Source organism: Hemibagrus wyckioides, linkage group LG07 (genome assembly GCF_019097595.1).
Source record: "Hemibagrus wyckioides isolate EC202008001 linkage group LG07, SWU_Hwy_1.0, whole genome shotgun sequence".
Taxonomy (NCBI): Eukaryota; Metazoa; Chordata; class Actinopteri; order Siluriformes; family Bagridae; genus Hemibagrus; species Hemibagrus wyckioides.
The window spans coordinates 12,418,807-12,438,646 of record NC_080716.1 but is presented as its reverse complement, the minus strand read 5'-3'; the positions used below and the strand labels follow the sequence as shown (position 1 = coordinate 12,438,646).

General features: G+C 41.2%; 3 protein-coding genes across 8 annotated transcripts in view; 2 read left to right on the top strand and 1 right to left on the bottom strand.

The window, feature by feature from the left end:
- The window catches only part of rtn3 (reticulon 3), a 19,190-nt gene extending 15,416 nt beyond the window's left edge, over nt 1-3,774 (top strand). For all 3 annotated transcript variants that reach the window (XM_058394289.1, XM_058394290.1, XM_058394291.1), the window contains 4 exons: nt 168-237; nt 357-403; nt 730-788; nt 1,463-3,774. In XM_058394289.1, the coding sequence (XP_058250272.1) occupies nt 168-237; nt 357-403; nt 730-788; nt 1,463-1,511 (225 nt within the window). In that variant the 3' untranslated portion in view covers nt 1,512-3,774. The remainder of the gene's footprint in view (nt 1-167; nt 238-356; nt 404-729; nt 789-1,462) is intronic.
- Nucleotides 3,212-9,646, bottom strand: zfta (zinc finger translocation associated). 2 transcript variants are annotated; one of them, XM_058394294.1, is made up of 5 exons: nt 9,514-9,646; nt 8,125-8,643; nt 7,396-7,719; nt 6,441-6,860; nt 3,212-5,500 (listed from the first exon to the last, which is right to left on the bottom strand). In XM_058394294.1, exons 1-5 carry the CDS (start codon nt 9,635-9,637, stop codon nt 5,049-5,051), a joined length of 1,839 nt encoding a protein of 612 aa, XP_058250277.1. In that variant the 5' UTR covers nt 9,638-9,646; the 3' UTR covers nt 3,212-5,048. The 2 variants fall into 2 exon arrangements, with proteins under 2 accessions (XP_058250277.1, XP_058250279.1); XM_058394296.1 differs by lacking the exon at nt 7,396-7,719.
- Nucleotides 9,626-19,840, top strand: si:dkey-28a3.2 (uncharacterized). Of its 3 annotated transcripts, none has more exons than XM_058394288.1 (6): nt 9,626-9,763; nt 13,917-16,799; nt 16,910-17,475; nt 18,447-18,505; nt 18,745-19,056; nt 19,171-19,840. In XM_058394288.1, exons 2-6 carry the CDS (start codon nt 14,139-14,141, stop codon nt 19,263-19,265), a joined length of 3,693 nt encoding a protein of 1,230 aa, XP_058250271.1. In that variant the 5' UTR covers nt 9,626-9,763; nt 13,917-14,138; the 3' UTR covers nt 19,266-19,840. The 3 variants fall into 3 exon arrangements, with proteins under 3 accessions (XP_058250271.1, XP_058250270.1, XP_058250269.1); XM_058394287.1 differs by having other exon boundaries at nt 9,637-9,769; XM_058394286.1 differs by lacking the exon at nt 9,626-9,763 and adding an exon at nt 11,755-12,017.

Here is a 19,840-nt window from a genome sequence, read left to right as displayed (position 1 = left end):
GTTATGTCACACATCCGTGCACAATAAAACTATTCATAAGCAAACGATTACTGACAATCGTTTGAGTTTAGAATAAATCTTTTCTGATTTGTTGACTATTCAACAAACCAGTGATATTGTCTATCTAGCACTTTACTAACCGTGTGCATGTTTTCTGATTGTTCCAGCTGGCTGTGGTCATGTGGTTGATGACATATGTGGGTGCCGTCTTCAACGGCATCACCATCCTCATTCTCGGTAAGCTTTCACATCCTTGGGAAGCACTATGCTAGGTTTAAGATCTTTCAGAAATTAATCCTTGCTAATACCTTAAGCTGAGTTTATTGGAAAGTTGTTTTTTTTCCCCCTTTTTTTAGTGGACATCCTTGCCTTCACTGTACCACCATTGTATGAGAAATACAAGGTAGGGGCACTCTTAAGATGTACTTTATTTTAAATAAATGCTTCGTTGGAGGTTGTTCTTTGTGTTGAAGTGTGAAATATCACAGGGATCCTCTGTAGCTACATTAGATACAATCAGAAAATGTTATAATTAGTGCTTTTACTCCACCTTCCTTTTTTTTCCTCTAAAAGTTATGCTGTGACCTCAAAACCATAACCCACTTTCCTGTCCCCATAGCGAACTAAAAAGAAAGCCTGCAACACAAATCTGACTTGAAATGTGTTGAAAGGAGACATTTGCTTATTAGCCATATTTAATCTATGCTTCCTTTTTTTTCCCCCCTTCAGACCCAGATTGATCGCTACATCAACCTCGTACGCACTCATGTTAATGCTGTAGTGGCCAAGTAAGTTTCTTCTCATTACCTTAATGTCACAAAACAGCGTGAATAATGCTGTAGAAACGATGGAGTCAAGTGATGCTGTTACCACCCAGTGTTTATTACACTTAATGTTGTGGAACTGTTATGAGACAAGTTAATTATAGCCGCTATAAACATTGTTTGTTTCCTTCTTTTCTGAATTGAATAAGGCAAAAAAAAAATCAAAAATGTTTGTTCCTGAGAAGTCAGAGATCGCATTTTCCACATTCTGATATTTGATGGAAACACCAACTGAAGCTCTTGACCTGTATCGGTGTGGATTTTATGCATTGCACTGCTAACACAGGATTGGATGATTTTAAATAACTGCACAAATGTGGAGGTGTTCCTAATAAAGTGGACAGTGTGCATGAATACTCCTTGGTGAAAGATATATATGGAGGAATTTTTTTGTAAATAATGCAATAAAACAAAAATATTACTGTATTTATTTTTTTTATTGTTTTTATTTTTATACTTGCATTTATTTCTAATTTACTTTAAATTGACTTTAGCATTAGAAGCTCTCAAGCAGTCAGTAATTAAGCTAATAAACCCTAAGCTTTTCTATTTATTAATGCATCTTGGCTTATTTATATTCCATTCAGTATTTAAAATGTATTAACTTTATTCATTTCTCTTTCTTATTAACCAACCAGGATTCAGGAGAAGCTCCCGAAAGCAGCAAAGCGCACTAAAGCCGAATGATGCACCTCTCACGACTTCATGACCACCTCCAGAATCCCTGTATCTCTAGCTTCCACCCCTCCCCAGTTTAACCTCTCCTTATAAACCTCTTACCAGCCATGTGCACTGAACCAGCTAGTCTCTTTAAAATCTCCGAAGCTTCTCAATATTCTTCAATGTTAACTCTGAAGCTTCATTACGAGCATTAGGGAAGATGCTTGGTGAAGACGCTTACTGAAGCTGGTGACACAAATGCAGGAAATGACGTAATTCCACAACTGAATGTCCATTTTTGGCACCCAACTTTGGGCAGGGTGTGTGAACTAGATCGAATCTTTGGCCTGGTTTCAGAGTGTCCTAAAAGCTGGTGAAATAAAGACAAGGATTTGACTTGGAAACTAACGTCTGTACTTAAACCTAACAAACAAATTCAATTAAAAATGTATCGGGGGTGGGTGGGAATGGACAGAAGAAACCAGGATGGAGGTGTTTGAATAGACCGCCACCCTAAAGACCACCTACTGATTTATTCTAAATCTGTGACACACTGTTACTTGACTCGCACATACAGATCGATTAGGATATGATGGACACTGCTCCAGCTGGGACGATTCGCTCTAGTTTGCTTTACCCATTTGGCGTTAATTTTTAATTGTGTATGTATATATAGTAAGATTACAACAAGCTTTTTGCTGTGAAGAAAGTAGTTTGCATTGCTTTTTATATTTAATATCAAATATTCTCTGGCGTCTGGTTAAGACTCCGTTTTTGTTTTGTTTTTGTTTTTTTTTTGGTTCACATGGAAATGTGTTATGATTATGACTCTTAGGTCACATGTAGGGTAGCTGCTCTTGACTCCCCAGGCTGGCATCATAATGAGTAGTATTAATATTTCTTCTGCTTGAGTTATTGGTATAGAATCTTCAGAAACGTAAAGACGACCATGCAACCTGTTACTGCTCTGAAGAGAACCAGGAAGAAGTCTGAATAGTTTTGGCACCCTTTATAAAGGTGGTCTTTTTGCTATTCTGGGATCAGCCTTCTGGCCTCAGATCAGCGTTCAGACCAGCAGTAATAACACTATGTGTATAGGTGGTTTTTTTTGACTTGGTGTATGAAAGGTTTTTGTTAATTTAACACATGCCAAAAGCTGGAAACACATTCTTGTTCATTGCATTCGTTTACACAGTTGGTTTCACAAGAAATTGTGCTGTTACAATAGAGCTATTATAACACGACTAAAGTGGCTTCGTACATTCACATCTATAAGGGACTTTAAAATATAAGAGGAGAAACCTCAATGCACTTTGCTTATTGCCTGCTCGATATTTGGCACTGAATATTCTACCTGAATCTCGCTTTAAATGTACCTGGAAGCACTCTTATCTTAGGCTTCAGTGTCAAAAGTACACCTGTATTTATTAAAGCACCAACATATTAAATGAGCACCGGGTTCATAGAGTTAACTACTGCTAATACTACTACACACGTCTACCAACTGCTGAATGTCCTACTAATATTTATACAGAATTCTGACTGTTGCATGCAGCCCTACTCGTTTGTGTTGGAAACTGTTTCAGTGCAGTGCAAATTTTGCTTCGTTGTGGATTGTTTCATGAAGGTTTAATTCACTGAACATGGCATTGATGTATAGAACATAACATCACCCTTAAAGCTTGACTGTAGTCTCTGAGTCAGGATCCTGAATGTTTATTTAGGCCTTTTAAGTTGTTTTCTTTTCTCCCGTTCATGTGTCCATGCAAACAGGACATCTAGACACAGGTGAAAGTGTGCATCGTTCGTACCCTTGTCCTCATGTTGCTTAACTGACGTGTTATGTAACTCTTGGGTGTGGTGATGTTCGAAGAATACGATCTTTTTTTGTTTTGTTTTTTTTTTTTAAGTTGAAAAATTTATTTTTCCTTCCTTTCCCAGCACATAAAGGAATGCTCATTTTTTTTAATAGGTGCAAACCTCTCTCTTTTTCATTCTATATAGCGTGTCCTATTTCTCCATAGTGTTTCAGTTATAAACCTGCATATTTTTTAACTTAATCCTATAATCTGCCAGCATGTTTGCTGTCGTTTGTTTTGGAGTTTCTCTCATGGGGAGGGAGTTGCAGAAGTCATGTTTTCTTTGGTTGTTTGCTTTCGAGTCTAGATGTGATTAATATCCATGTTGAGTTTGTTAGCAATGAATTAAGTTAATCTGGGAGCTTTGGAAAAAAATGGGGGGGGGTCCATGTAATTGTCAACATGAAATTAATAAAAATCTTAAAAAGGAAGTTTTGTCTTTTTCGTGCATCTTTTTTAAGAGATTTTTTTTAACAACAGATGTAAATGAGCTGACTTGAAAATGAGAAAAAAGTCATATATGGATATATGTTTTCTCTGCAGCTAGCATAGTGCATAATGAAGCAACGTCAAAGTACCATGGTTTTCCGCTCACAGTCCGCCAGGATTAAAATTAATCAGAGATCCTTTTGTTAGATTAAATGTGTTCATTTGAACATCGCCATTTGGGGTCCAAGCAACACGGAGTTGTAACGGTAAGTCTTGAGATTAGGAAAAAGACATCAAGTTACTTTTATCTTTGTACAACTTCATGTAGGAAGGAAAAAAAAGAAGGAAGATTCCTTCACTTCCACTTCGTTACATAAGAACATGACGAAAATTGGTTGCATTCTTTTCGCTCAGTTGCAAGAGAATTTAATTGCATCATTTTAGACTATAGTCAGTGGTCAAGTCAGTCAAATAAACAAAAACAGTTGATTCTACAGGATAGATGGCAAGCCCAGATTACACACACTCCCTGAGACATGGACTTGTGTCCCTCATTCATTTATGATGCAGCACAGGGCCTTAAGCTATATTTATTTCAGTAAGACGTGATTCAATGAGGAAAAAAAAAAATCACATACCTAATCAATAGGTAGTTTTTTGCCATTAAGTAACTTTCATGTGTGATATTCATTATTGATGTGTTGCTATAGAACAAACAAATCTTTGAAATGAATGGAACCGATCACTTTACACACAGTGTGTGCTTCACAAGGTGCTGCTCTAGAAGTCATGCTTCATAACAGTTCCCTTGCCCCCCCCCCTATACCAAGTGCTTTGTTAAGTGCTGAATGTGCGACCCACTGCATTGCTGACCCCATGCAAAACGATCCCTCTGGTACTTTAAACCCTGCAATCTGCAGCAATCAATAAAGCTCACAGAAGACTGCACTGTACAAATACGGATGCATAAATAGGTGCTTACAGGGAGGAGGGGGGAGAGAAAAAAAACAGGTCCTTCATTCTTATTCAGGCCAGTGACATCATTTCTCTTCAGGAAACAACTTCACATTTCTCCACCTCCAAGCAGATCAATGCTTAATAACAGAAAGCATGATATGAAATGAAATCGAATCAAACAAACAAAAAAAGTGCACAAAAACAATTATCTCAAGCTTACATTCCACAACTAAAAAGCTGTGGAGATCATATTTTTGGCTTGTTCCAGCAATCTTCTTCCTGAGTGCAAGAAAGCATGCCACACCCCCCCTGCTGTTCATCAAACCTGGTTGAGCTCTGCGTTAGTGTTAGTCTGTGCTCCGTGACTGTGATCCGAGCCAGAGAAGCAGCTGTCTGAGTGAATGAAATTTAGCGTTGCTTGGCTGTAGCTCTGTGCTGCCTGCTGCTTCTCCTCGGGACTGTAGCTCAGCGAGTGAGGGTGGACTTGCTGGATGTGCCTCTTGATCGTGCTCACCTTCAGAGTCGCTAGCGTGGCGCCGCACACCATACAGATCAGCCCGTGCCTCCTGCAGTCGTAGTCCATCAGGTACTCCATGCGCCAGCGCACCTGGTAGTTACGCCGCTGGTCCTTGCCTGGGTAGTGGCTGTGTCGCCCGATAATGGGTGCTGACATGATCTTCCTTTCCCCATCTTCCTTCTGGATGCCACTTTGCCTGGAGGATGGTTTTATGGACGGCGTCTTGCTTTCAACAAGTGTGTCCCTGGGGGCAGCTTTGCCAAAGAAAGACAAGAATGGTCAATCTATTAATGTACCAAATGTTTATAGCAGGAGTGAAATTTATGTCTAAGGAAAAGACTAAGGAATAGTCTTTTTTTTTTCTTTCAAACTAATGTCTATTTACCACATTCACCGATCAGCCATAACATTAAAACCAGTGACATAAATAGCATTGATTATCTAGTTACGCTATCTAGTTAAGGTGTGTGATATACAGTATTAGGCATCAAGTAAACAGTCAGTTCTTAAATTTGATGTGTTGGAAGCAGGAATGATGGGCAGGGTAAGCATCTGGGTCACTTTGACGTGGGCCAAATTGTGATGACCGAGTCTCCAGAACAGCAGGTCTTATGAGATGTTCCCAGCATGCAGTGGTTAGTACCTGAAGTACCAAAAATAGTCCAAGGTAGGACAACCAGTGAACCAGCGACAGGGTCCTGGACTCTGATTATGAATCCTTGTGTCAAATGTGTTTGTAAAATAAGCTTTAAATTTGTCTTTTTGAGGATGGAAGAATTTGTGGCTATGAGTTATGAACATAGTTAGACTCCACCAGAATTCTGTATTGCTCCAGTGTTTACTAGCTGGATATATGAACCTCTTTGGTGAGCCATTCTCTCTTGTATGACTTAGCATTAGATGTTTATTGTTTAGAGTAGACCGGTTTAATTCTGAATTCACCTTATATAGTCATGCATTTGAAATATTTACTGATGGAACTTAGATATGGGCGTTTTGAATAAACAGGTTTTCTGTTCTTTTCTCAGTACAGAAATATTAGCTGAAATTCTTGTCGGTGGAAATCATCTGTATGTCCGCTACAAATGTGGTAGATACAGATTAGGTTAGAAAATCTGGAGTACCACTTTAACCTAATATCAGGAGGCTAGAAACAAGGCTTAGGCTTAAAATAATTCAGCTCAGTGTTTTTACCCTGCTCTGAGTGTGTTTCCGGCTCCACCAAAGCCCCGTCCTGGGTCCAGGCGCTGGCTATATCTTCTCTCTCCCTTCGGCTAAGATTGCTGGTCTCAGGGTGGCAGTCCTGTATGTGCCTGCGAAAGCTGCTGACTCTCACCACTGGCAGCTCCTCACAACACACCATGCAGAAGCAGCCTGGCATACTCGGAGGCCCAATAGCAACCAAATAATCTAGCCGTAGATGCCATGGACAGCTGTTTTTTAATCTGCTGTTGGTGGTGAGCTGAAGAGGCGTGTCTGATTTCATCGCAGACTTTCCGTATGGCTCTGTGTTGTGCTGAAGAGAGTCAGGCTCTGTGGAAGCGAACGGTACTGGGCTGTTCACGCTCAGATCTTTGGTGTCTGGCTCAGACTTGACATAGACTCTTGCAGAATCTGTGGTAAGATATATATAGAAAATTACATAAAAAATGGCAGTGACACACTACTGTATACCTGTGTTCTCAATTCCAGAGCTGAAAGTGTAGAAATGCCACAGTGAATGAAAGACAGAAGAGGTTAGTCGAGGAACCAGATCAAGAGGAAGAAAAACAAACTAAAAAGTGTGTGAGTTGCAACAGAATATGTAAAATGAAGCCACATTAAATTAAATTATGAACATAAGATAAACTACTTCAGCTCCAATCAACTTCAATCCTGGGGATCAGTCGTTTTGGATATTTCCAAGACCTAATCCAACACAAAGAGTTTAAAGTTTAGATGTTTTGGTGTTTTAGTGAAGGGAATTCTTAATAATGCAGGCTAGTGCTCTTTTCTGAAAATAGTCTTTTTCTCATACATCTATTCTTTCATGTTCCTTTTTTTTTTGTTTCTTCCCCACTTCAATACATCTTTCAATTCCAGTCTATATCTTTCACTTCCTGTGGCTTCTCTACACTTTCCTGTCCAAACTTTCCAGGTGGTCTCTCACCCTGGCTTTGAGCCCAGCCCTGCAGGACTCGATGTTTCTCCTCTGCACTGTACACCAGAGAGTTGGGATGCTGCTCCAGCACATGCCTCTTGATGTGGTCGAGATGAAGAGAGGGCAAGGGACGGCTACACACCATGCACACCAGCCTGCCCGCCTCTGACTGGTACTCCATTAGAAACTCCTGGCGGAACCAGGCGTGCAGCGAGTCGTTCACGTAGCGCTCTAGCATTTCAGCAGGCACACTCTGAGTCTCCTGAGCCGATGAGGAGCTCACCATGCTAGGCTCAGACTCAGTTTTAACTACCACAGCACTGCCAGGCTTGTCTAGGGGAAGTGGGGAGATTATGTCATATATCTGCAGTGTACGTCTACAATGAGCAGCATATTTTGTAAAAAATTTTTTTATTTTTGTATGACTTAATCCTCTTTATAGATAATATATGTGTATGAACTTAAAAATATAGAGTTGCTCATCTTTACATTAAATTTTAACTTTGAATTGAATCCTTTTAAATTTGTTGTACTGCTTTAATCTGTGTTTTGTGGTTTTTTTCTGTCATTTATTTTTGCTCTATGAAAACAGTCTATACAGTAAATAGCACTATATAATTTTCTCTTTTTTTTATTACATATGAACATCCACCATTGTGAATTTTACATGAAAAACAACCTATAGGCCTAAAAAAAACTAAAACTAAAAAAAACATATATTAAACCTGAAGCACAAACCTGTAGAAAGACTGGTGCATTCTAGCGTCTCCTCCGGCTCTGAGGTGATGGCTGAATCTGCACAGGATGTCTGACTAGTATCTAGATTAAGATGGCTCTCCCAGCCTGAACGGATCACCTCCTTGTCGGACGCGCTCCACAGCAAGGAATCGGGATGCTTCTGTCTGATATGTCTCTTAATGGTGCTCAGTTTTAGAGTTGCTAAAGAACTGCCACATACCATGCAGATCATCCCATTTCTCTTGGGGTCAAAGTCCATCAGGTACTCAGTTCTCCAGTGTTCGTGGTAGTAACGGCGGTGATCTCGACCAGGGATACGGCTGTGGCCAGTCCGTGATGCCCGCCCTGATTTAGCTGGAGACGTTTTTTGTCTAGACGGCCCTGGAACAGGGGACAGCAGGAAGGGCGATTCAGGGCTCTCTGAAACGCTCCAGTAGCTTGTCCCAGGTGAATCCACATGAGTGATAAGACCAGATTGACTCTCTTCTTTCACGTGACCATTGGTCATGTCATCTTCTCCTGAAGCAAAGCAAAAAGAAAATACATCAACTTCCAGCTCTTAGTTTATATTTTTATGATCTATGTATAGTAAATCTGCATTTGTTGCTGGCAGCCAGGATAAATGGCAGCACAGTCGCCTAAAATAAAACCAGGTGCTTAGACAGATGTTACCTGATTAATGCACAAATGTAGTTTTGCAAGAGAAAAACACAATTTGAATACAACTGTTGTAAATCTGGCTAAAATGTGGAAGTAAAGGGTCATGGTCAAGAACAATTTCAGCCTAGGTCATGATCAGGTTTAATGGATATATTACTAATTAACAGCTGACTGATCAACTCAGTTAATGGCCATGCATGGGTGATGTAGGAATTTGCCCCCCAGTGTTAGTTTAATGCACTGCCCTGGACACATTAGATATGTCAGCCTTGCCAGACTATACTGCGGTCCTTTAAACCTCCCATCAGCCTGTACAGCTTTTCACTTCCCTATCCTGATCCTCTGCCCATCTACTCCCAACACTTCTGCTTTAACTAAAACACTTATTTTTGCTCAGTTTGAATGGTGAAGTTTAGCATGGAGAAGACTAAAATGGAGCACAGAGGGTTCTCCAGGTCCAGGGTTGGGAACCTGTGGCCTGTTCAAAACAGACAGCGTTTACTTCCGCAGGGACAGTCGGCAGATGCGCTCATTTCCGCTGGGTGGCGACTGCGCACCGCTGTGCAGGCATGGCATGGCACTGGATTCCGCCTTTGTTTATAGTGGAGCCCATGAATGCAAGGGGCCATGCTGCTGTGCGCTATTGTTCATCAGGCGGATTAACGCGGCAAACACACACTGCTCTTCGATCTGTTTTAGCGCTCCGGGTGTGAACACGGCCGTGTTTACCTGCTGTGAGCTGTGCCGAAGCGCTGTAAGGCGGAGTGGCCTCCTCTCCCTCATCGCGTATTATCAATGAGAGGCTTTCCGTCTGGACCCCGGTCTCCGACACCCTGGACTCCTTTTCTTCCATGCCTATCTGATGTGAAAGCGAACTAAGTCAACGCTCCTCGTACCAAACGCTGTTAGGAGCGCAGCATTTCGAAGAAGCATTCGCTGATCGGTTGTAAAAAACCAGCAGGAAGACGCATTCGCCTGTGTAAGTGTAAGTGTGCGCCGTGTCGCTCTCTGCGCTGCGCGCGCGGCTGAACTTCACTCAACTTTTACGCGTCCACGCGACTTTCAAGTCGCACTTCACTCCGCTCGTAGCCCCTATTAAATACCCATCAAATGTTCTGTCGCTTCCAAATGGCCTCCTGTGTGTGTTTTTCAGAGGCTCCGCTTGTCTTCAGGGTGGGGAGCCGAGCTTTGGGGCCCCTGGGGCTCCTTAAGGGGCTCCTGGGTAAATTTAAAGAGACAGTACGCTGTCACGTGGCTTCCGTATGGGGGCCACTCAGCTTCAGCTTTACAGCTACAACACAAAGACTGTTCAGTTTGGATATATTTCACCTACAACAGTTTATCTGTAATGTCAAAGAAATCACTTCCACATTAATGATACCTGTGCAATACAACAGTTTAGCCTTTTGGGGATTTATCTTTGATTAGCAAAATATTAGTGTGATTTTTAGTCAGTGTTTATGTTTCCTTTCACAAAAAAAAACCTGTGTAGCTTTGGTATTAATCCCCACATATGTACTCCATATATACGTCCCAACAATATGAAATCATGTCTAGTTATTATTTGTCAAGTATAAGAAAAGCCCTTAATGCTAAAGCATACACAATCAGTTATTACAAGTATTGTTCCTATGGTGTGGTTTTTCCGAGGCTGGGAAAAAAATTAATTCCCAGCCTGCACTTTGAACATTACACCAAAAAAAAAAAATTTTTTCAAAAACTAAACATTCACAGAATTGTATAAAATAACAAAGTATAAGATTAGCTATATTATTAGTAATAGGAGCTTAGTGTTCTGTTGCTCTCTGTCACACTTCACTGAACGAGTTGGTTTGATCTAATTAGTGAATTTGCCAGAAATATATGAACGAATTAGCACAAATGTGTAGTCCTACTTATTAGAATTAATCTGACATCATGAGGTTATAAAAAATTGTCATATTCTTTAGATTTATATGTAATATTGCATTTTCAATTACAATTACTCAGACTGTGTGAACACGGTCAATTACTTTGACACCTGCCACAGATATCAGGCATTAAAAATTATTTTGTTTTATAGCGTAAACTGACAAAAAAAGGTGTTTAGAAAGAAACTTTAATGTGTGTGTCTGCATACACTGATCAGGCATAACATTATGACCATCTGCCTAATATTGTAATGGTCCCCCTTTTGCTGCCAAAACAGCCCTGACCCGTCATGCACTGTGTATTCTGACACCTTTCTATCAGAACCAGCATTAACTTCTTCAGCAATTTGAGCAACAGTAGCTCGTCTGTTGGATCGGATCACACCGGCCAGCCTTCACTCCCCACGTGCATCAATGAGCCTTGGCCGCCCATAACCCTGTCGCCAGTTCACCACTGTTCCTTCCTTGGACCGCTTTTGATAGATACTGACCACTGCAGACCGGGAACACCCCACAAGAGCTGCAGTTTTGGAGATGCACTGATCCAGACGTCTAGTCATCACAATTTGGCCCTTCATCAAACTCTCTCAAATCCTTACGCCTGCCCATTATCCCTGCTTCTAACACATCAACTTTGAGGACAAAATGTTCACTTGATGTCTAATATATCCCACCCACTAACATGTGCCAAGATAGATAGATAGATAGATAGATAGATAGATAGATAGATAGATAGATAGATAGATAGATAGATACAACTTTATTGTTATTGCAAAGTACAGGTACATAGCATGATGAGGAGATAATCAGTGTTATTCACTTCACCTGTCACTGATCATAATGTTATGCCTGCTCGGTGTATTCATGATGCTCAGTGACTGTATTGGTGTATTAGGTGTATGTTACATCCAGGGTGTATTCCCACCTCATGGCCTAGTCTTAACAGAAAAGGTCTAGGGATTCAACCCTGACCAGGATAAAGTGGTTAATGAATGACCTTTAATAAATAGCGAATAAATAAATGGTTTACTTGTATATGCAAATAAATAAATAAGTAAGTAGTTACATTAAATAACAATTAAAGAGCTTGATTCGTGGTAAATTCCCGGATGGACTACAGGGTACTGTCCCTTTAAGAGTGCTCTCCGTTTCCGCGTACATGCGCAGTAGCAGTAGGCACGATCTCTCACATCCGGGTACTTTGCACTACATGGCCGCAGTAGGAGAGAAACACGGTGATCCGGGAAGTGAACCCCACTGTCCTAACTGGACTCTGCTCTAAGGGTCTGTAAACAGTCCAGGAAAGTTAAACCTGTTCACCAGGTAATACACGTGCATGATTTTTTTTTTCTTTTTTTTACACACATCTAAAATGATGGCTTTCTTTGGCCGCGTGCTTTTCCTTGCACGGCGGGCGGAGAGAGAGAGAGAGAGAGAGAGAGAGAGGAGGAGGAAGAGGAATTGTTCACACTCGAGCTCTTAGGGTCCAGACATCGACCGTTTATTGTTATTTTATATTATTTTTTTCACGGCGGATATTTTAAGTCGTTTAGCACATTCGTGTAGACATAATAATGATATTATTTTATTAGTTTAAAAAACAATAAACAATGGAAGAAGGAGAGAGAGCCGAGTCAAAACAAACGATTGAAACAGACGGAGAGATGGGATTTAAAGTGACAGTGTCACGACTCTCCTATCTGGTTCAGGTTCACTGTAGCTACATTTATTATTGTTTTCGGTTTAACTCCTCCTTTTCTTTCTTTTTCTTTCTCTTTTCAATTATTTACCCCCTCCCTCCCGTTCTCTGTCACTCACTATTTCTCTTTTGCTTTCTGTCACTCTGTCTCTGTCTCTCATGGTCACTGTTTCTCTCTCTTTCTGTCACTCTGTCTCTCTCTCTCTCTCTCTCTCTCTCTCTCTCTCTCTCTCTCTCTCTCTGTTACTTTGTCTCTATCTCTCTGTCTCTCGGTCTCTGTCACTCTGTCTGTCTCTCGGTCTCTCACTCTTTGTTTCTCTCTCTCTCTCTGTTACTCTGTCTCTATCTCTCTGTCTCTCTCTCTCGGTCTCTCTCACTCTTTGTTTCTCTCTCTCTCTGTTACTCTGTCTCTCTCTCTCTGTCTCTCTCTCTCTCTGTCTCTCTCACTCTGTTTCTCTCTCTCTCTGTTACTCTGTCTTTATCTCTCTGTCTCTCTCTCTCGGTCTCTCTCACTCTTTGTTTCTCTCTCTCTCTCTCTCTCTCTCTCTCTCTCTCTCTCTCTCTCTCTCTCTCTCTCTGTTACTCTGTCTCTATCTCTCTGTCTCTCTCTCTCGGTCTTTCTCACTCTTTGTTTCTCTCTCTCTCTCTCTCTCTCTCTCTTTCTGTTACTCTGTCTCTCTCTCTGTCTCTCTCTGTCTCTCTCTGTCTCTCTCTCTCTCCCTCTCTCTCTGTCTCTCCTCTCTCTCTCTGGCTCTCCTCTCTCTCTCTCTGTCTCTCTCTCCCTCTCTCACTCCCTCTGTCTCTCTCTTGCTCTCCGTTTCTCTGTCTGTCTCTCTGTAACTCTGTCTCTCTCCCGCACTCTCTCTTCCTCCCCCCCCCTCTCTCTCTGTCTCTGTCTCTCCCTCACTCTGTCTCTCCCTCTCTTGCTCTGTTTTTCTGTATCTCTCTCTCTCCCTCTCTGTCTTTCTCTCTCCCTCTCTCTCTCTCTCTCTCTGCCTCTCTCCCTCTCTGTCTCTCGCTCTCTCTCCCTCTGTCTCTCTCTGTGTCTCTCTCTCTCTCCCTCTCTTTCCCTCTCTCTCTCTCTCTCTCTCTCTCATAGCCTATTAACATTATAAGCATTATAAATCTAGCTAGAATATTAAAGAATAGAGAAATAACTGGTGAAGCCCCTGTGCATGTGTTAATGAAGTAACTGTTATATCTTAAAAAAAAGAATTAGAAGTAAAATTCCAATGCTGCTCTTAAATAGTTATCCTAGCCACTGTAAGAACAAATTGCGGTAACTGCAATGCTTTTGGCTGCAGGATTTCTAAGAGGATTATTAATCCATACAATTTCTTACAGTGTGTACACTATAGAACTAATCAGTTTCGATTGATCAGTTGGCCAAAAATTCAGAATTATTTTGTTTGAAGCCAGAAACTGACACACATTTCAATCCTGTCTTGGCTTGAGTTGGATTTTAAAGTTACTTCAGTCTACAATAGACAACAAGTTATGCAAAACTTTTTTTGTTTGTTTAGTTCCAGGTTTTCTCTTGGATGGCACATTTGGAAGAATGGGAATTACGCTGCAGTCGATTATCTGAGTAACTTTAAGCAAACATCTGGAGTTTGACGGCCACAAATAACATGAACTGTTACCCCGTTGCAAAGAAAGCATCTGGCTTGACGAGGGACACCTTTCTAGCATTTGATATGTACATCATTACACTGTGGTGAGGGAGGAGGGAACAAACAGTAGGTATGTCTGAGACAACGACCTTGATGAGGCACAGATACCGGCCTGTGTCGGAATTTGATGAAGTCACTTTGGCCTCTAAACGGGAATACTGGAGGACTAAGAAAAGGGAGCAGAGAGCAAGGTTGTCCAATGCCAAGAAGGAGGTTAAAGCTCCAAACACAGAAAACTGTAAACCTGTGTGTACAGATGGACATGTTCCACAAAAGTCTCATTGTGAATTTAGTCCTATTTTACTTAATAGTGACAATTCATACCAAACAAGTGTTGCACAAAATCAGACTAAGGGTGCGGTGATTTGTAAAAAGGATATGAAAAGCTTGACCACTGAAGAATCAAACGTGGATCCTTCCGTGGTCAAATCTAATGGGGCACCACTCACCAAGGGCTTACCAGTGCCTGCAGCATGCAAAAAAGTACACCCAAACAGAATAACACCTCGACAGACACTGAACAGATATTCAGCCTTAAATGGTAACCTCTCAAGCATTTCTCAGAAAAGTGCTGTATCCCAGCTAGCAACAAAGTGCAGTAAACAAGCCCCTCAAATTAAATGCTCTGTAAGACCCAAGTCCTTGGCATTCGTGGAATGTAAGTTTGATAAAGACCAGCGCATCCTAGCAAGAAGTGGTACAAATACAAATAGAAATGCCAGTGCCAACGTTCCGGTATGCAGCATGGGTGTGTACAATACTGCAGAAGTACCCATGACTGAAGAGGAGAAGGCTGCTAAACGTAGGGAGAACTGGCGTATCAAAAAACGAGAGCAAAGGGCAAAACATGCCGAGAAGCTGAAGATGGACCGAGAAAAGCTGCAATGTTTTGGAAAAGGACAACAGGAAACAGGGAAGCTTTCCTGTGCTACCCCAGCACATTCATTATCCCCTGTGAACACAATGGCTTTGAGTGGAGCCAAGCAACGTAACTCTGTGATGTCTGTTGACTCAAGACTGAGTGCAGGAAAACCATTACATTATGGAGTCAGAGTGGAAAGAGATAAATTATCATCCCAAAGACCCTATACACCACAATCTGTGGCTGTAAAACTAGCTGAAAGGCAAAGGGTACTAGCCAAAAACCACGCCTCTGTTTCAGTTTATAGCACAAATCAATTTCAGGATTCAAAACAAAATCATATGGCCATATCTTCAGGGGTTTCTATGCAGCCATTAAGATCTAAGCAAGCTATTTTGCAATCCAGAATGCTACACCAGAAGTTCAACCGAATTCAAAGGAGGCGAGGTTTACCACAAGGGACTGGGACAGCCGAGGAGCGACTTGCCAAGCAAAGGGAGTATTGGCGTATCAAAAAGCGGGAGCAAAGAGAAAAGCATTCCTTGGCATTGAAAGGCAATTTGAAGGACAAGGATGCGTTTAACTGGCGTGCAAAACGCTACCAGATCATAATGGGGCAAATGCGAAAGACACAAACAGGCCTTCAGAAAATGCCACAACCAAACAAAAACACACTCCTCAACACCTCAAATCCTGTTGGTAGCTTTATCAAAGAGGATGGCACAGTAACTGTCACCATCTCTCAGACTACAGCTGAGAAAGGTCCACCTACCGTAAGATGCAGTTTACCACCTGCGAAACCCTCAGAGTCATCTGGTCCTCCTATGTCACGGAAGTTAATTGGGACCAGAGCCAGACCTGTTCTACATAGCATTCCAAATAACACAGATTTAACAGTAAATCTGCGAAGAACTCGAAGGTCAACTGTTCAGAACATTACTGCCTGCAATCCTGTGATGGGGTCAGAACAAGCCAGTGGTACAGAAGATGCTACAAACTCAACAGAGGCCACCCAAACTGAAGAGCTAATTACAGAGAATAGGTCAGCTGTTAAAAGCGAGTTGAAGAGCCCTGATTCCTGTTCAGTTGTTACTCCAGCTTTGATCTCAACAACATGTCAAACCACCAAACAAGAACCCATTTATCCCTCAATAGCCATGGTATGTTCTCTCAAAGAACAAAATCAGACTATGAATATCAAAGAGTTAAAATCTGTGCCTTCCTCTCCTGAGAACAGTGCTGAGGCAGAGCCTTGCACGAATAGTGACAGCCAGTCCACCACTCTCTTGGTGGTGGCATCTATGAAAAAGCTCCTGGAAGAATCTTTGAGCTCAGTGGGTGACGGTAATAGTGCATCTATAGACAAAGGTGAGCTTTTGCCTTGTAAAACTGAAGATAATTCTGTTCTTCAGGAGGATGAAGAAATGGACAGAAAGCCTGACCTTACACAACCTCAGGAATTCTCTACTGACACTTACTCTTCTGTAGTGGTCAAACAGAGTCCATCTCCTTGTCATTCTCCCCTGCAGGCACATGACTTTTCTTCAGATAGTACTGTCCTTTCATGCCGAGACTCCTCACTTAGCCTTCCTTGTACTGCCACTTGCTTTGGTAAAGGTCCAGGAGATGAAAGACGTGAACTGCCTGTGGCTGCATGTGTGACCCCCTTACACAGTTGCAACTCAGTGCATAGTGGCAAAACTTCAGGACCCCAGTGTAATTTGCCTTCTAAGGCCCGTGGTGGTCAGCAGCTGAATGAGAACAGTGAGCTCCAGAAAAAGAGAGAATACTGGCGAGTAATGAAACGGCAACAGAGAGCAAGGAAGGCCAAAGAGATGGAGAGAGGAAAAGATGCTCTGCATCCTCCTCAGGTATGAAGTCTTTCTTCAGTTATGTGCACTGTGGAGATATACCTTCAGTAGTGAATGCAAATGAATTGATTAACAGTCATGTTTTTGTTTTATTTTTCCATTCGATACAGAGGAAATGTGGCAGCCCTCAAGTGATTCACCTGCCTGTGGCTCAGAAGATGAATCACACAAACCACAACCATCCTGTTATTCTACCTAGTGTCACTTCACGTCCCACCTGGCCTGTGCCAAGTCCCAATGCATCATCTAACCAACAGTCATCAAATGAGGCAAGGCATCTATTGTTTGAAGGACAGAAAGGTAAGACGAAATGTTCAGAGGTGTCTCAGGTGAACAAATGGCAGCTACACGTTCAGGGAAATGTTCCTACTTCAGCCACCAGACCAGGTACTGTGACCTCCATGCCAATGAATCATGTAAAGCTGTCAGAGCCTCGAATACAGACTATAGGGTCCTCAGTGACCAAATTCAAAAGTAATCAAAGCCAATTAAAGACGACTGCAAATCAAGAGCTAGATCCTGATGACGTTATACAAAGGAAGAGGATGCATTGGAGAATAAAGAAGCAGGAGCAGCGAGCTCGGAAGGCGGCGCGGGAGAAAGGGCTCAGTCACCAGACGTCGCTCAGCCAATTGAGAAACAGCTGGTCAAACAACGTTACACATGTAGTTCAAAGGTGAGTAAATCTGTCCATGGGTGAAGTGCTGTAGTATCAACAACTTAACATTATTTACTTCGATACAGGGGCAGTGTCTGTGCCTAAGTCACGTCAGAAGTATTCAAATGACTAGTTTATAAAAAGACAATGAAAATGCTCATCACTGACATTTTACCTATAGTTATCATATGACCCCGGCTTATACAACGTATACTGCCTATAAAACATTTCATCCCTTGAATTTAAATCTAAATAAATAAAAAATAACAGCATGGAGTCATTGTGATCTGGATTGTCAGGAAGTCTGGTTAATGAAACACAGCATGTGTAAAGCATGTCCAAAAAACTAGTAGAAATGAACAAGGACGTTTGCTCTTCTCTTTAGCTGCCAATTCAAATGAAGATGTCTAACTTCCTTATTGACATTTAGTATATTTTTGGATGTGGGTTGTGAAAAGAAGAAGATGAAAGTAACCATGGTTTAAAAAAAAGTGTCTAAGGTGTGTGGAAACTGACAAATATAGTAAAATGAACCCGGGGTTTCTTTCTTTTTCCTGACGGACATCTGCAATGGCTCTGATTGATTTTCTTTCTTTTATCAATTTTGTGCAACAGTGTCTTGCTTTTCTCCCAGACAGCTTCCTAGTCATCATGTTGGTTTATCCTTTTTAACAAAAGGAGAAACCCAGGGCTCAAACCAATAGTAGAGGTTTTTTACTAGTTTAATCACTCTTAACAGTCTAACCCCGGGCAACAAGAAACACGTCAGTGATGTGTGCCAATATTATTGATCACGTGAAAGATTATTTCAAACAATAGGTACATATTCATCTTTTGGAACCCAAATAACCAACTTGACTGCAAATACAAATGAATTGGCCTTGTCATTCCAATTACTTCCTATGTGAGCGTCAGAACGTAGTGTCATCATTAGATGGTGCAGGTTTGATGTGTAATAAAGCTTTTCTATTTTTTTTTTTGCTTTGCAGCATACCACAAGTTACTCCGGACTATATACCTGAAGAGTGTCAGACAACATCAGTTAAAGGTATAGCATTCCTTAAATGAAAGCTTTTTGTAAAGAAAAATGTCAATTTGTCATTGTCACCATTTATTGTTCATGTAGAACATTTATTAGTCTACAAACCTTTTCATGGTCAAATACAACTACCACCAGTCTAATCTAATCTGCCAGCCATTAACCTTGGATAGTTTTTATGAAGCCAATTTCTCTGTGAGAACAGTCCTTTGCATTTAGTAACGTCTAGTGCTTAAATCTCTTTGCAGATGAAGCAGAAGTATGTTATCTTCCTGATGATGACTGTTCAGATGAACCCTTGTCAGAAAACAAGTGGAGAAACATCTACCTCATGGATTACGATCCAGTAAACCAGCTGCTGGTGTGCATGGTGTGTGGGGAACAGCAGTACAACTTTAATGTAGAGGAAGTGAAAGCTCATATAGAGGAAACCCACCCTGACAGTCTGTCGTTGGAAGAGGCAGAGCGACAACACATCCTCCAGGCCTGGGATGAACAAGTGGCAATGAGAGAGCGCTTCTTCACCAACCAGCTGTGGCAGAACAGCAGTGTCCTCAAAGGTAATGGAATGTATTGATTTCTCACAGGGTTTTATTTTTATTTTTTGTAATTTGGAAGGTAATTGGAAATCATTTGTACCAGTCACATAATGATGCTGGTTATCTTGTTTACAGAACAGAGCTTGGGGCACACGGCTGAGGTCGAAGTGATTCTGGGCCAAGATGATAAAGCAGATCAATCGAAAGAAGTCGGTCAGAAAAGACGGTAGTGTGAGAAATGACATTCTCTATAAGAATGTCAAAATCTACTTGTTTCGAATATTCGTTAAGCAAAGGCAAAGAGGGACTTTGTGAGGAGTACTTTGGTTGAACATGTTAAACCCCTTTTTATGGCAAACACCCAACACATGGTGTTTCCATCCGGATTGTGTTGCAGACTTTTTCTTAGAAAGGGGACAAAATGATACTTTCAGTATAAATGCCTGAAAATGATTTCAATTTTATACGTTTGTTTACATGCATTCATCTACGTGCATTCATGTATTCATCTGCATTAAACCTTCAGCATTAACCGCCGTAGCTGTTTGCATTCTGGATCTTTCACAATCTGAGGAATCGTGTTCGAGATACTGTAGACCTCTTCATTGACATTCTGAGATGTTCCAATTTAATACTACATGCTTATAAACTCACCTTTTATGTTACGTTAGTGACGTCACTGAAAACGTTCATGTTAATGATGTTTAAGTGTGCATTTGCTACACATACAGCAATTTCTTTCTGTTTTAATAATAAAAAAAGTCTTTTTGTTTTCTGAAAAGAATAAAGCAATTTTACCTTCTGA